Here is a 16,695-nt window from a genome sequence, read left to right as displayed (position 1 = left end):
AAGTAAAATAGCAAACAAATAAGTTATTCAATCTATTAGTTTTATTTTTAACCGTTAGATGTAGTTACTTTTTTTTTAAAAATAAGTACTACAAAAAACATTTAATAAAAGTTTTACGGTGAATTTCCGATTCTTTTAACCGTTTTACAAAATTTAAACGATATGTATTGAATCCCATAATTAGTTATTTCTGTCATATTTCTAATCTGATGTTGATCTGATTATCTTTTTCGCCCAAATTACGAATCGCTTATAACGAAAAACTAGAGTATTTCAAGTATACCAAATTTATACAATTTTTGCAATTCCAATTCAGTTCTTTTATTTGTATATAAAAAAAAAACTATAAAAGAAAATTACTCCTTAATACGCGCGTGCGTACTGGGATGTATTCGCCTTCTGATAGGTTATTTTTTTTGTCTTCAGTCATTTGACTGGTTTGATGCAGCTCTCCAAGATTCCCTACATCCTACATCCCTAACAATTTCTTTTACATATTCCAAACGTGGTCTGCCTACACAATTTTTTCCTTCTACCTGTCCTTCCAATATTAAAGCGACTATTCCAGGATGCCTTAATATGTGGCCTATAAGTCTGTCTCTTATTTTAGTTACATTTTTCCAAATGCTTCTTTCTTCATCTATTTACCGCAACACCTCTTCATTTGCCATCTGATTTTTAACATTCTCCTATAGCACCATATTTCAAAAGCTTCTAATCTTTTCTTCTCAGATACTCCGATCGTCCAAGTTTCACTTCCATATAAAGCGACACTCCAAACATATACTTTCAAAAATCTTTTCCTGACATTTAAATTAAATTTTGATGTAAACAAATTATATTTCTGATTGAAGGCTCGTTTCGCCTGTGCTATTTGGCATTTTATATCGCTCCTCCTTCGTCCATCTTTAGTAATTCTACTTCCCAAATAACAAAATTCTTCTACCTCCATAATCTTTTCTCCTCCTATTTTCACATTCAGTGATCCATTTTTGTTATTTCTACTACATTTCATTACTTTCATTTTGTTCTTGTTTATTTTCATGCGGTTATTTTAGTAAGTATTATTTCGTCATTATCATTTATATAAACATTTAATGATTAATCTATTGAAATTAGAACAATTTAAATTTCGGTTTTTACGTATATTTATTTTAATCTTAGGTTATAGTAGATTCTTCGGTTTTTGGTTAAATTTGAAATCTGTTAATTAGTCTAATTTTAAATTTAAATTAGTTGTAAAAACGCCCTTCCGAAGGTGAGTAATACGATGACTGCGAAAGGTGTATTTTAAAGTGGTGCTCTCCCAATTCGTCGTTTTTTTTTTTTTTAATGATCTGATGCACACGCTTAGAAGGGCGTAATTCTTTTGCAGCGTTAGTTTATTATTCGTTTTTATTATTATTTTAACTAAATATAACTTATATTTCAGATTTTATTAATATCAGTCAGATCACTACTGACTTCTTTATTTGTTCTTCCGTAGACGATTTAAATAAATAAAATCACTATAAAAAAAATAAATATAAAAAGCATAATGAAAAGAACCAAAATTCCTCTGTCATATTCGGAAACAATTTGTTTTTTTTAAAAAAAAAAAGAGTAATGGATTTTAGCGTCGTTACGAAAATCCCTGCTCGATGGGAACAGATAGCGTAAAAAATGCTAGTGGAAAATCGACTATTGTTATCATTATCGATGTATATCGTTTTGAAACGTACTACAACGCAAAGTTTGTAGTAGCGTGTTCCCTCGGTTTCAGCTTGTTAAACCTTGCGTGAAGTTGGAGGTTAGGTTTGTAAGTTCTGATTTATATTAAGAGTTAGTCGTTGTTTATTAAATTAGATAACTGAAAGTTTCATTTGTAAATATGAATAGTACAAAGGTAAGTAAGTGTTTGTAATAAATTATTTACATATCGATTTGTAACGTTTAGTTATATGAAGTGAGAAGCAAACACAATTGAAGTGCTTCAGTTTCTTTACTGAGCTTTTTGTAATCCTTTTTTGTTTATTTAGTCTTTAATACCTATTAAGAATTAGCATTTATCCACATAAGTATAAAGACATATTATAACATTCTTTATTTCAAATTTAATGTTATATTCTGTCTATTCTTTGTCTACTTTGAGATTAGTATTAGACTGATCTATATTTTTTCTGATTGCCCTAATACGTTAACATATTATGGTACCAAAAAATGATTGTTATTTTCATAATTTCATGTATAAAATAAATTTAATAACAAATTTCAATTTTGTAAAAAAATAACATAAAATCTTGTAAATCAGCAAAAGCTGTGTGTACTTAGTTTTTCAAAATGTACATTTTATTAATTATAAAAGGAAGCCATTAAACATTTCTGTAATACTGTATTACAATGGCTTTGTTTTTCTTATTTTTTTGGCCATTCTGTTATATATATTTTAAGCTGTAGATTACCATGCTTAAAATTTAAGTATTGTAAAAGATTTCTTTCTGTTTTTGTTGCTTGGTAATTTTCATTGCTGGAATAAAACTTGTATTTAATTTTAGTAATTTACAAACTACATAAAATAATATTAAACCATGAAATGCACCTCATTGAATATGCAGGAGGTTGTAAGCGCTGGACCTCTTGCATTTGTCATTCCTATGCGTTCTTTCTCTTATACTCCTGGGTTTTATTGATCATATATTAATAGTAATGCTTTACAAATGTTTAAAATTGTTTCTTACAAATATAAACGTATCCTACTGGTTAATTTTTATAATTGACCACTATTAATTATACTTGCCCCTAGTATGTTTATGATGGTAACCGTTTTTCAAACAAATAGTAAATTTTTGATTCTGACAATAAAAAATAATTGCTCTCTTTTTGAAATTTCAAATATCCTAACTGTAATTTTGAATTAAATCTTTATACAACTTTGAATTGGATAAATTAGAACCAAATTTTACATGCAATTGCTGAAGTTTACACTCACAGTTCCCACATCTTATACGGTGTAGATTGATAATTCAATCTTCAATTATTGACTTTCATGTCCATAGATTCTTTTTTTTATATTTAAACAACTAAAAAAAACCTTGAATACCCTAGTCACTATTTAATGCATCTGTGCTTTTATATCTGATTATCATATTTCTCTTATTTCAGCTGACAAAAACATTCTAAATACCAGCATATACATTCACAAAAACTTAATTAAGTTACTTTTTTATAATTTAATAACTTTAAATAAATCATTCTTTATCACATGTAAGCTATTAAAAAGTGAGCTGATTATAAATATTAATAAACAAAAAAAATCTAGGTAGTCGCAATGCATTCCTTGGCAATTTAGATTATTACACCTGTAAAATCTGTTTCATTAAAAGTGTCACAATCTCTGCCATTTGAAGTTTCATAAGAAAGGACAAACAAAAGAATATATTCCTATTATAACATAAATAGTATTCATAAACTGTTTCTGTAGAAAATATTTCATCATGTCTCAGAACAGCAACATACAAGGGTAAGTCAAAAAGTAAAGGGAAATTTTGATTTCCCTTTACATTTATGGTAGCAATAATTGTTCTATTATAACTCATAACTTCTATCAGCTGTTCATTGAAAGTATTGTTTTATTTTTAGCTGTGTGATTGTGTTTAAAATGAGTGTTACTTTGTCTGATTGCACTAAGAAAGAAGTGAGAGCAGTGATACATGTTTGCAGTTGAGAAGGGATAAAACCAGCAGAGATTATTCGTCGAATGCAGCAGCAATATAGAGAGAGTTTGGTGGGAAGATCTACGAATGGATTGATTGCTTTAAAAATGGTAGGATTTCGTTTTGTGATGAACAGTGGAAAGGTAGGCCTCCACTTCAATGACTAACGATAATATTGAAGCCGTTAAATTAATGATTCTCGGTAACTGATGAATTACAGTTTATGACATTGCAAGTGAGTCAATATAAGCCATGGCTCAGCATTTTCAATTATCCATCCACGATTGTTTAAATTTTCAAAAAGTCTCTGCTCACGGGTTTCATGTCAATTGACCAGCATCCACAAAGAGAATCGTTTGAAAATTTCCCAGAAGCTTTTGAACGTTATGAAGATGAAGGAGTCCATCACTTTGAACCTGAGAGTAAGCGACAAAGTGTAGTGTGGAAACTTCCTTCATCTCCCACCGCAAAAAAATTCAAAACTCTGATGTCTGCAGGAAAGGTGATGATGACAAATATTCTGGGATATGGAAGGTTTATTTCACACCTAAAGGTCAATCAGTAAACAGTGACAACTACTGTATTTACTGAAGCAAAAAATCAAATCCAAAAGACATGATAAACTTTCTAAAGGCATGATTTTGCTTCAGGATAATTCTTGACCTCATATGGCAAAAAAAATAGTCCGTTGCCTTCAAGATCTCAGATTTGAGCTGCACCACCCTCCATATAGTCCAGACCTGGCTCCAAGTGATTTTCATCTTTTTGACCCATTAAAAGAACAGTTGCAAGGGAATCATTATCGATCTGGTGAAGAGGCCATAAAAGCGGTGAAAAGATTTCTGCACACCAGACTGAAAACTTTCTCCTAGGAAGAAATTCAAAAGGTCGTTAAAAGATGGACCAAGTGTATAGAAGTAGGAGGGGATTATGTTGAAAAGTAATGCATGTATCATTTATTTAAGTAAAAATAAAAATACTGATTTTGTGAATCTCACTTTACTTTTTAACTTGTCCTCGTAATTTTTGAGATCACTGGATGATTCAAAATTGTATTTCTTTTTATGGAATTTTTTTGGATGCTTAATGTCCTCATAGCATTTAATGAACTGTAGGCTAGGATTTGTGAAGTGTCTTTATTGAGTTGTAGCAAGTTATAGTGAATGATCATTGACCATTTTTACAGATGTTAACACTTGTTTTTTTATAAATATAAAGATATCCTATTGCTTGATTTTAATAATCAAACAATAGGTTTGATTATTTTTACATTCATGGACATAAGATTGTAAACTCATGTTGATTGCAATTTGTAGGATTTTACCATAAAGAAATTGTTTTGTGTAAAATGTATGACAGTATCGTAATATAATATTGTAATAGCCTTGAAAGTATGAAAATAAAATTAAGTTACTTTGTATTTACATTTATTTTCAAAATGGTGATTGTTCTCAGAGATTGATAACTGGTAAATTAGTAATAGTATTAAAGTTTTATCATGTAATTTCATTTTACTATTCATTTGTGCACTAAAACTTATGACCTATTTAAAAAACCTATTAAGTTGCAATCTGGATTGTAAATGTATTCTTTGTTCTGTGTGTTACAGAATTTATTAACAAGGAGTATTTTGTCAGTCATTAGAAGTCCTCGGTTATATTTTAGTAATACTGATTCTTTACCTAAAACAGAAAAATGTAAGTACAAAAATGCAATTTTTTACAAATAGATTATTGGATTATTTTCAAATCTTCTTTCTCCATATCATTTCTTTTACCTCATTCTTGAAAAACTCTGAAAAAGTTACAAATTTTTTTTTTTTAAATTAATATTTTTTAAAAATATTTTCCTGCTCCCCCACCCACAAAATTTGTAAGAACAAATTTTACTGTTAAAAGATTAAAAAAAAAACTGGAAATTATACAGTTGTAATATATAAATAAATAAAAATTACTTAGATAATAATTTTTTTTATTAATGACAAATACGATAAATTATTTTAAAAATTAATATTTTTTCAAAGCTGCCAATGAAATAGCAAAAGCTGATCAACAATGCGCAATACTATATTAGTGTTTAAATCATTGTAAATCATGTAAGGTACATTAAGTATATCAGATACTATGAACTGTACTATCATTAGCGAAGGTTTTCTTAAATTTTAGTTTGAACATGATCGTTTTGCTAATGACATTATGTGTTACTTATTTAGAACAGGAATACGTTGATGTGTTATTCATTTTGGATGCATCTGATGATAATGCTGTAGTAGAATATGAAATGTGTTTTCTGAATCGCAGGATTCCAAAACAATTAGTGCGACTTTTTGCAGTCTTCAGGAAACAGATTCACTACCTAGTATTTATAGCAACTACGAACAATCAGTCCAACACAATGCTGTTGTTGATGAAATTATTATTAATGCAGTTTAGCACTGTCCAGGCGTTGGTTGACTGTCTTTCTAAACGGATCAAATTTTCATATTCAGTGGCTTGTAGGACACTTAAACAAAACAAGTTTTATACTGATCATAAACAGCCAGTTTAAAAATATACATCCAAGAGATGGTCCATTTTGTTTGGAGTTCTGCAACTGGTGGAATACAAATCGACAACTTTACAAGTTTGTTTTGTTTACCTAGGCAAATTTCACTCAAGATGGTGTCAACAATTTACAAAATAAGTATATATGGACAGAAGTAAATCCTCATGAAACAGTGGAAGGCAATTAATTTTCAACACCGATTTAGTGTCAATGTGTGGTACGGCCTTCTTCATAAACAGCTGTTTTTGGACCATTCATATTACCCAGCTGTTTAAATTCTGAGATCTAGTTGCACTTTCGTCAAGAAGAATTGCTGCAGATGCTTGGAGATGTTTCTCTAGCGCTGATATGCAAAGTATTTCAGCATGATGGCACGCACCTCCCTACTTCTCTTATTTTATTTCCAATCACTGAAATTATTTCCCTGAGAAATGGATTGGTCATGAAGGTCCACATTCCTGGCCACCAAGATCTCCTGATTTAACACCTTTAGATTTTTGTGTCTGGGGTTAAATGAAAAATATTGTTTACGAAACAAAAAAAAATTTTGTAGAGGAATTAATTGTCTGCATTATGAATGTGGTTGAGCAACTTAAGGACAGCCCTGAAAAACTAAAAAGAGCAGCGAAAGCAGAACAGAAGTATGCCAAGAAATGTGTTGAAAATGGGGGCTCATTTTTGTACGTTATTATAAATTTGTACATAAAATGCACTTTGGTCTAGTGTACTGTTTGTAATTAAAATTTGAATTTTTCTAACCTTTCCTTGTTTTAGTAAACTTATATTACACCATTTTGTTCAGAATTAAATTCTTTAAAAGTTTTTTTTTTTTAAAGTTTCACGAGTTTATTTCCCATTTAACAGTTATTGTAAGTCAAACATAAAAAACAAGGTTTTAACTCCAATTGATTGGTTTTCAACCCAGATTTCTCAAAAATTACTTAAAATTCAGTTCTGGGAACTATTTTATTCAATTTTTTAGATCAATAACCATATGAAATTACAAATTCTGCCCATTAATTAACATCCTAAAACTTTTTAATTAACATCGTGGTGTATGAACTTTTTCCATTATTTTCATGAATAGAAAAGACTCTGAAAGTTCTTGTAGAACTTTGTGATACACTCTTATTAAAAATGAAAAATAGAACTTCTATTTTTTATATTCTACACATTCGCATTTCTAAATAGAAATTTTCAGTTGGAAAAGAAGAAAATAAGTTACCATAAAAATATTATGTCCAAACAAAATAATATTGTGTGACTTTTTAAAAGTTGTATAAACAGTTAGAATACTGTTGTAGCTTTCTGTAAATGATAATTTTATTTATTTTAACTGATTTTAAAAAATCTCTTGAATTCTTGATTCCACATATATATGAATTTTTACTTTCCCGACTATAGGAAAAGTATTTATAAAGAAAGTATGAAAATTGGGTCAAATATTGTATGTCAGGATTTTTTCAAATTGTGATGTTTCATGACCCTTTTAAAAAAAAAATCAGTTTTCACAATGAAAATTTTCAAATGGTACGCACGGTGTATATTGAACTGGTTTTTTTTTTTTTTTACCTCCAGAATGGGTGGACCAAATTTGATGAAATATGGCACAATTATTTCTGTATATGAGGCATTGATCTTATTTAATTTTGATCATAATCGATCAAGGGACAGGGAGATACAGACTTCATGGTGGGTCCCGCATCTAAACATTTTACTAGGTGTGTGAGAAAAGTAATGAGACTGACTTTTTTGTACCAAAGTTTTTATTTTTTTCAAACAACAATATTATACCCTTCAAAGTAGTTCCCTTGGGCAGCTATACACCGGCGGAGTCGTTGTTCCCACTCCTGGTAGCAGCGTTTTGAGGTCAAAAATTCCTGTTTCTTCGATTGTCCTTCTCTTCTGTTGTGAGGTTTTTCGGCACCAATTTTGCACAAACCTCTCACATGACCAAATCATCTGTCAAAATTTGATGTACGGTGAAAGTGTTCAAATTTAACTGTTCACTCGTCATCCTTATTGTTAAACGAAGATCTGATCTCACAAGAACCCTCACACGCTCAATGTTTTTGTCAGATTTTGAAGTTGAAGGTCTCCCTGAGCGAGGTTGATCTTCAACGTGTTCTTGGCCTTCCAAAAATGGTTTGTGCTAGTGGAAAACTTGTGCTGTTGATAAGCAATACAATAGATCTGTTTCAACTTTTCAAAGGTCACACTCACAGATTCCCCAAGTTTAACACAAAACTTGATTGCACAACGTTGCTCCATTTTCATAACACACAGCAAAAATACAACTTCACTGATGGCACTGTCAAAAATTATGTGTTGGCTGAACGGAGTTGAAACTCATACTGAGCATGTGGAAGGGATGAACAAACTGGTCTAGTATAGACCAGTAGACACAGTGTTGCTAGATCGCTCGTAGTGTTACCAGTCTCATTACCTTTCTCACACACCTCGTATTTGTAGGATAACTGCATTTTTTCTCATAATTTAATGTCCCTTATTTATCTGAGATATTTTCTGATGATGTTTAGTATTGATGTTTTTACTCCTCCCACCATTTTTAGGGGAGGAAGCAAAAAACTTATAAATCTTTTTTGTTATTTGTGGTTTGGAAGTCTCATTCTTGTATTAATTAGATGATTCCATTATATGAATTCAAGCAAATTCTTTCAGGGATGGGGATAGATAATCAACCTGTTTTTTTCTTCAGTTAACATTTTATTTAATATTTTAAGATTGAACTAAATTTTTTTAAGTTTTGTAAGATAATTAATGAAAATGAATCATTGATTGGTTGCAATTGATCAAGGAGGTGGGGAGTTACCATGGATTCCTTATCTCAAAATTATACATACAGAGTAGAATAACTTTTGTTATATAATTCTTTACTTGCATGCTTACATACTTTAATATTCCACTTAATTTTCCTCCTGAGTAGTAATCTGTCGAGGCCGTAGCCTTTGGGAGGCAGAATTTGCATAAATTTTACACCTTTTCTTTCTTTGCTGGTATTTTAAATTAATTATTTTTATTTATGTTCATGTTTTACTCTTTGCCAAATGGAATGATGTTGATAATTCATTTTTTATTTTGTAAAGAAGGTTCCTCTCCTCTTGTGAACCTGTTGTAAGGATTTTCCAGATAACTTAAGTGAAATTTGTTTTAAATGAAAAACTGTATTGTATACATAGACAAGTTTGAAGTAATTATTTTTTTTTTTAATCATGATTGTCACTTAATATTAGATTACTATAATTCAGTTGATTTATATTATGATATCGTTTTGATATTTTAAACATTTTCACCTGAAAATATCTAAAATAATTGAAGAAAATTAATTGGAAAATTTCAAGTGAAGAACACTATATTACTATATTTCAGACACCATTAGTTCACCATTTGTTTAACCTTCCTTTTATTTAAATAATAGTTAGCATTGAATGTAATTTTGACTAGTATTGAGTTTTAATACTTCATTTAATTAAAATTAACTTGTATTTAAAATATACCTTACATTCAAATTATGATACCAAAAAAAAAAAAATCATCATGTCCAGGCAATGATAAAGCTGAAGTGTTTTGCTCAGAGAAAACTAAAAAAAAAATTGTTTCATTACTGTTATGTAGATTGTAATTAGCATCAGAATAGTTAATTTTATAGCAGTTACTGAGATGATAAACATATTTCTTTTAATATTTAATAATTTAAATTGCTGATGAAGCAGAGGTGTTTCAGAACTATTGATCATGGAAGGAAAAAACAAAGTAAGTGAAGGATGAATTTGTAGTAAATAATTATATTCTACTGTGAGAATACATTCTTTTAGACTTGTTTATTGAAGTTACTCTCTCTTTAACTGAAAATATATCATAAATATTTATTTTTATTTATTTTTTTTTTTTTTTAAATGATGAATTGATTCATTAATTCAAAAGCTTTGTAGCTTTTATCTGAGAATACGGAAATGAAATTTTGTAGCCTATGAAAAATGGCATGCCTGAGCGAACCCTGGACTCCTGGATGATGGGCCAAGACACTATGATGTGACACTAATCACATAGATAAGCTAATAAATTTTCAAAATCTGTTACTTTTTATACTTTCACAAATAAAAAAATAAAAATTTTATTTAAGAATGAATAATATTTTTATACATGTTGTTACAGCTTTAAATTCAGTTACATTATTAGGACGTGTTGGTGGTGAACCACAAAAACGTGGAAGTGATGAACACCCTGTAGTTATATTCAGTTTGGCTACAAATACGAATTACAGATATGAATCAGGTGAAATTTTATTATTTTTTATTTATTGAACTAAATTTATGTAAAGGTAATTTGATGCATTAATTTTGATGAAAAAGTGTTTGTTTGTGGTATTGTCATACCTGTTTGTCATTGATATTTGTATTCATGTGAAATTATATTGGACATGTAATTTAGATTTAACAGGCCACTAGGTCAGTTTTGTTTTAATGTTTTTTTAATACTTTAAAATGGAGGATCAAAGAATTTGTATCAGATTTTGTTTAAAAAATAAGTTATTTTAATAAGTTATGTCCTTTAATATGAAATAGTTGCAAAAGGTTTTTTGTTAATCGAATACATAGGAATGAAGTTTTTATTCATATTATTATTTCTACTGCAAACATTTACTAGATGGTTGTTGAAGATGATAAAAATGAAAATGAAAAAGTAAATCAATGACTGATGAAAAAAAACAAGATAATGAAAAATAAATTTGACATTTCCTGGATGATTTATCCATTTTTTCGGTTGAATTCTGTTATATGCTCACAAATTTTTAAACATTTTCTATAAGCTTTAGTCAATATAGTTATTATTTTTATAATGAGGATAGGATAAAAATTACTAAATACAAGTTATTTCACTATTATAATTAGTTTTAATGAAATAGAATACTTTATTCTGTTACTAAATTTACAAACTTACATGTTTTTGTGACAGGCATTAAATACCGATGTCTTCCAATAAACACTTAAATGAATTGGCATCTACCTGTTGATAGTCTTTTCCACCACATAAATTCACCCTAATTATCACTTGTGAGTGATTGCCATAATGTCAAACCTCTCAACAGTATTAGTGTGTACACCTGATACAAGGTCCATGAACTGTTTGATGTGGTTAACAGTACTGTTTGTAATGTTTTCCTTATACCAATGGATGATGACCACTGACTTGTCTGAAATTTGATGAGTTCCAGGGAAAATTTGATTTACAATAACAGACACCAAATAACCCGCTGTTCTGTTTTCTACAGCAAATGGAAAACGCTCACCTGTTTCATGGCAAATACCTCCAAAACCCCATTGCTGTTTGGGAACCTGGCCCACGGGATTTTTTTAAGTAGGGATTCATCATTCTTGACAGTCTTTCTTGACCTTTCTATTACTTTGGGCGTTTCTAAATGTTTAGCAGCACACATTTTACGCAAGTAGTTACACAGATCCACAACTGTGTTGTGTTTTGTTCAAGCTCATAAAACTTAATATTCACAGTCTTGTAACTTCAACCGTAATTGAACATATCTCCACTCAGTTTTTATTGTAGCGTCACCTTTCTCGACTTTCAGTTACATTTAATATCGTGTTGTGCGTATTATTACATGTTTTCTCCTTTAATAAAATATTAAACATTTGAAAGAAAGAAATAAACTGTTCTTTAGATTTTTCACAAATCGTTAAAATTGTAAATATTATCAGAAACCTTCATAGCTTCACAAAATCACAAACTGAATACTGTAACTCGATGCAAGTAATGAACTGACTCAATGTTAGATTGCAACTAGAGAAAAGACGAGCCACAGGCCCATCATAAAAATGTTGCATGGTTTATGTTTCATTATACATGATTTTGTTAAATGTTTTAGCCAATTGTAACTAAATAACATTCATGAATTTAGCATACTAACAACAACAAAAACTTTTACGATGAAAAGCTTCAAAATTCTGAGCTGTTTTTTTTTTTTTAGAGTTGTGATTTTTTAACTCTGCTCTAATCCCAGTGTTTTCCTTTTTTATTCCCAAAACACAAATATAATTTTAGATAAAAACATTTATTCTATACTTTTTTATTTTTATAAAATTTAAAAAAAAACTAATGTTTACAATAGTTTTTTTTTAACAAAATGTAAAAAAATAAGTATAATAAATATTAATATAAACAATGTACTGTTTATAGTACACAGTACAATTTATTATACAGTTAGTACAATTTTTTATGCTATATGGTAGTGCTTCATTCAAAATAAAAATGTGAGCACACAGCAAACAAACCAATGCATCATGCTTCTTGATGTAAGCGATATTACACATTTACATTGATGTAAATGTATAGAAAATGTTTAAAGATTTGTTTATAACAGTGATACTGAGGCTTGTCTAGATGATTGAAAGGAATTTTACAACACTACTAGTTTCATGGGCTTGATATACAAGAAGAGAAAGATTGAAGAATGTAGAAAAGTAAGGAAGAAATTAGAAGTTAAGAAAAAAAATTCCAAATTTTTTTTGGCTCCACGAGGAGTCAAGTTTGTTAGTTCAGACACCTCAGTGTGGAAGAATGGCTAAAGACAGAATTCTGAGACAAATGGAAAAGGTGGCAAAGTATAGGAAAATGAATGAAAGAAAGACCATGAGGAAGATGGAAGGAGGTGGTAATTAGAAGTAAATAGACAAGGAGAAATTACAGATAGACTGAGAGTACTTTCTTTTTCTGTTACCACTGTAAGGTATTATTTCAGAGGATGAATGAAGACGATATGTATGAATGTAAATATAGTGTACTCTTGTACAGTCTCAGGTCGACCGTCCCGGAGATGTGTGGTTAATTGAAACCCAACCACCAAAGAACACAGGTATCCATGACCTAGAATTCAAATCCGCATAAAAGTAACTGCCTTTACTAGGATTTGAATCTTAGAACTCTTGACTTCAAAATTAGCTGATTTGCCAAGACGATTGAACCACTAGACCTGCCCAGTGGGCTGGACTGAGAGTACTGGGTGAGGTTTAGTCAACTCCCAGAACAAGAAAACTGGAACAGGGATCAGATATGAATGAATCAAATAAAAGATAATGGCTTATCATATTATTATTAGAGAAGTTATTGAAAAAGTCTATATCTCATGTGGTTTACAGTGAAATAATTCACATTAATTATAATTAATTTTCACATTCATAATAATTTTCTTTATTTTTGATCATGAGATAAGTGACAGTAATCAACTGAAGTTGATGATGATATATAATTGAATTAATGGTTTATAATTGCATTGAAACTGATTCAATCAAGACTTCTAAAAATTATATTTTATGCATCTCCAAACTTGCGTGTTAATATGAATTGTACACTATATAGTATTATGCTATTAACATATATGCTTTGATTGAACCTGAGAAAAACTATTTGATTTTATTTAATCACATAAGTAAAATATTATGTACAAACATGAAACAGTGAAAAGAAAATATCTGTTATGAAAAGATATTGAATCTCATAATAACCTTTGTTTATGATTTTTTTTTTAATGTACAGTCTGTTATTTTGAAATTGTAGAAAAACATTCGTTATCTCTCCATTTTTATACAGAAATTATGTATTTTGATAGTACTGTTATGATTTTGCAGTTTTTACAAAATTGCAAGAGTATAAACTTAACTAAAATTATTAAATTTTATTTTATAGACAAAAATATTTGACAACGTTTATACTTTTCTTGTTTCATTATTGCTATGAAAGGGAGTTTTTGTATTTGTCATAAATTACAAGTGATTTTCTTGAGGTCATATACTGTGATTTGTAACATATCAACATATTTAATTATAGTTCACTTATTCTAATCACAGGAATGGTTTTACTTTGCTATATCATTGTAGATATTTTCTGAGTGAAAGAAGCAATATTGGTAGCCTGGAAAAGGATTGTTTAGTTAGATGATTAAAAAAAAAATGTATTTTTTGGTTTATTTAGGTTATGATGGTTGTATTTATGGTTTTTTTGTATTGTTCTAGATTTGGATTTTATTTTATTATAATTGCTGGTTGATCATCTAATTTTATTTATTGTTATTAGTTAGATCATTTTTAGTTATGTTGGGGTGAGCAGCAGTAATGACTGAGATAGGATATTTCATCCTTGATAGCTTGGCAGTGAATAAACCATGTAGTAAGTTGTTAGGTCCTGGAGTTAAAGTTGTCAGCCTGGATTGACATTTTAAGCCGAAAGTGGTTCTTTGAAGAATAATTTTAGCTTACTGCCTGGTTAAAAAAGCCAGCAATGAATTGCATAACTTTCCCGGCTATGCCGGTCAAGTTAACAGTTCATTTTTAAAAAAACTTTCTTGCTCAATCATTTTAAGATCTATTTATATCTTTATGATAAAATAATTACTTTTTATGAAAAATTTGTTTCTATCTTTTATTGAAAGTTTGTTTCTGATGCATGGTTTACACACACGTATATGTACTCACAACTTAATTGTAAATATTTATCATTTTATTTAAATGTAATATTTTTTCGTTCATTTAATTTAATGATTCTAACTAAAGCATGTTCATACCATATTTAATTCGCAAGGTTGTGGTGGTACTAGCGGCATTGGTCAGCACTAGCTAAACTAATGTAATTTCACAATTTACATAGAACAAGTTTTGCTTGTATGGTTGGCAGACTGGTGTAGCTGCAAGGCTTAACGCACCAAGTACAAATTCAACTGGGTAGTCAAGTTCAAGACCCAGCCAGACCAAATTACTTTTTTACACTTTAAATATTATTCATTTATTTAATTCTGTCATTCACCTGTGATGTTACAACATAGTAGATGGTTACAACACTATTTTTTGGAATAGGGGTGCAATTTTGCAAATATTGTTATTTTATAATCATTAACAAAAGTGCCTAAGAAAAATATGACCTTAATTAGGCGAAATCTTGAGTTACTGAGGGTGACCTTGCTCTACAGCCTCATCCCCTTGAACTTTTAAGGTACAATTTAATGCCATTAATGTCCCATGTATAGAAATAATCTGATCAAGTTTGGTCAAAATCAGTCTAGTAGTTCTGAAGATGAAAGGTGATTTAGCGGCTCAAAACTCCAAACACACACACGTATACAAACATTAACATCTGGAAAAAATTTCCATCTAGTTTTTTGGGTTCCTTAGGTGTTAAAACTTCAAGATTCGGTGAAAATCGGATATGCCCAAATTGGATCGATTCCAATACTTTCCCTTTTAAAATATAAAATACTACATAGAACACCTGTTCCCTTTTCAGTTCCATTTTTATGTTGACCAGCGTTATTTTTCCAGTCTTGATTCTTTGACTGTCATTGTCACTTCCGCTGCATATAATCATTCTGGTTTATGGTTGTGTTACAGTGACAAAATTATATGTTAAAAGGAAAGGATTTTTTGTTTTATATATATTTTTTGTTAGTCTATAGGTTTTCCAAGTTGGTATCTTTTCAGGGCGTTATTCTGTTTTATTTCTCTTAGATATGTAAAATTTTCAACTATTTTAATTTTACTGTGGTTAGTTTTTGGAGATTTTGATTCATTTTTAATATTCATCATACATTCTGTTTTTTTTATTTTATAGAATCCCGTTTTTCTGCAATTTATTTAGTTTCTAGTTGAGTTTTTGCTACTTTGAAATTGTTTACAATAATTACCTGATCGTCCACAAAGGCAAAACAATCTATAGTCTTTTTTGAAATCTATTAAATGTTAAGTGTTTTATAACCTACTAAATGTTAATCCATTTTCTTTTTTTGCAGGAGATTTTACACAAAAGACTGAGTGGCATAGGATATGTATTTTTAAACCAAGCCTTAGAGATACAGTTTATAATTATTTAAGAAAAGGTCAAAGAGTGTATGTTTCTGGTAGAATTAGTTATGGTGAAATTAAAGATGACCATGGAAATACTAGGCCAGCTACATCCATTATCGCTGATGATATTATATTTTTTCAGTCCAATTAGATAATATTATTTGTAATATTATTTTTTATTTCTATTTTTCTTCCTCCGAAGTATTTTTTTTTTTTTTTTTTTTACTTTTTTACAAAAAATGTTTTAAAAATGGAGATTTTCATAATACTTGAACAGATGCTGTGCTGCATTATTTTTGTGTAAGTGACTCGTACAAGTTTGATAATGTTATGATTATTGCTCAGTTGAAAATTTATTTTGATTGAAAAAATGTTTGAATTAAAACATGCAAATTACCTAAAATTACAGTAACCGAATTATTTTACTTGCAGTTAAATATATAACTTTAAGAATAAATTTAAGCTATATAAATTAAATCTTTTTCTTAGAATTAATTAAGAAACTAAATATTAAGCACATTCAAGAAGTCAGATGTTAATTTGTAAACATTTATTATAAAACATTGTAATTTGTTTTGATTAAAAAGAAATTA

At 29.3% G+C, this 16,695-nt stretch overlaps 1 protein-coding gene across 2 annotated transcripts; it reads left to right on the top strand.

Annotated features, from left to right (window-relative positions):
• Nucleotides 1–1,737: 1,737 nt before the first annotated feature.
• Nucleotides 1,738–16,333, top strand: mtSSB (mitochondrial single stranded DNA-binding protein). Of its 2 annotated transcripts, none has more exons than XM_075378290.1 (4): nt 1,738–1,885; nt 5,302–5,389; nt 10,413–10,532; nt 16,048–16,333. In XM_075378290.1, exons 1-4 carry the CDS (start codon nt 1,871–1,873, stop codon nt 16,251–16,253), a joined length of 429 nt encoding a protein of 142 aa, XP_075234405.1. In that variant the 5' UTR covers nt 1,738–1,870; the 3' UTR covers nt 16,254–16,333. The 2 variants fall into 2 exon arrangements, with proteins under 2 accessions (XP_075234405.1, XP_075234404.1); XM_075378289.1 differs by lacking the exon at nt 1,738–1,885 and adding an exon at nt 3,696–3,802.
• Nucleotides 16,334–16,695: the final 362 nt, after the last annotated feature.

Source organism: Lycorma delicatula, chromosome 11 (assembly GCF_047948215.1).
Source record: "Lycorma delicatula isolate Av1 chromosome 11, ASM4794821v1, whole genome shotgun sequence".
Taxonomy (NCBI): Eukaryota; Metazoa; Arthropoda; class Insecta; order Hemiptera; family Fulgoridae; genus Lycorma; species Lycorma delicatula.
Note: the sequence above shows the minus strand (reverse complement) of the source record. Positions and strands in the feature narration are given on the sequence as shown.

What these genes read in the sequence shown, in the direction of transcription:
- mtSSB (XM_075378289.1), top strand. Translation starts at nt 3,737, where the DNA reads ATGCAGCAGCAATATAGAGAGAGTTTGGTGGGAAGATCTACGAATGGA. An exon ending in TTTACCTAAAACAGAAAAAT is followed by an intron (nt 5,390 to 10,412) that starts GTAAGTACAAAA and finishes ATGTTGTTACAG; the next exon opens with CTTTAAATTCAGTTACATTA. An exon ending in GAATTACAGATATGAATCAG is followed by an intron (nt 10,533 to 16,047) that starts GTGAAATTTTAT and finishes CTTTTTTTGCAG; the next exon opens with GAGATTTTACACAAAAGACT.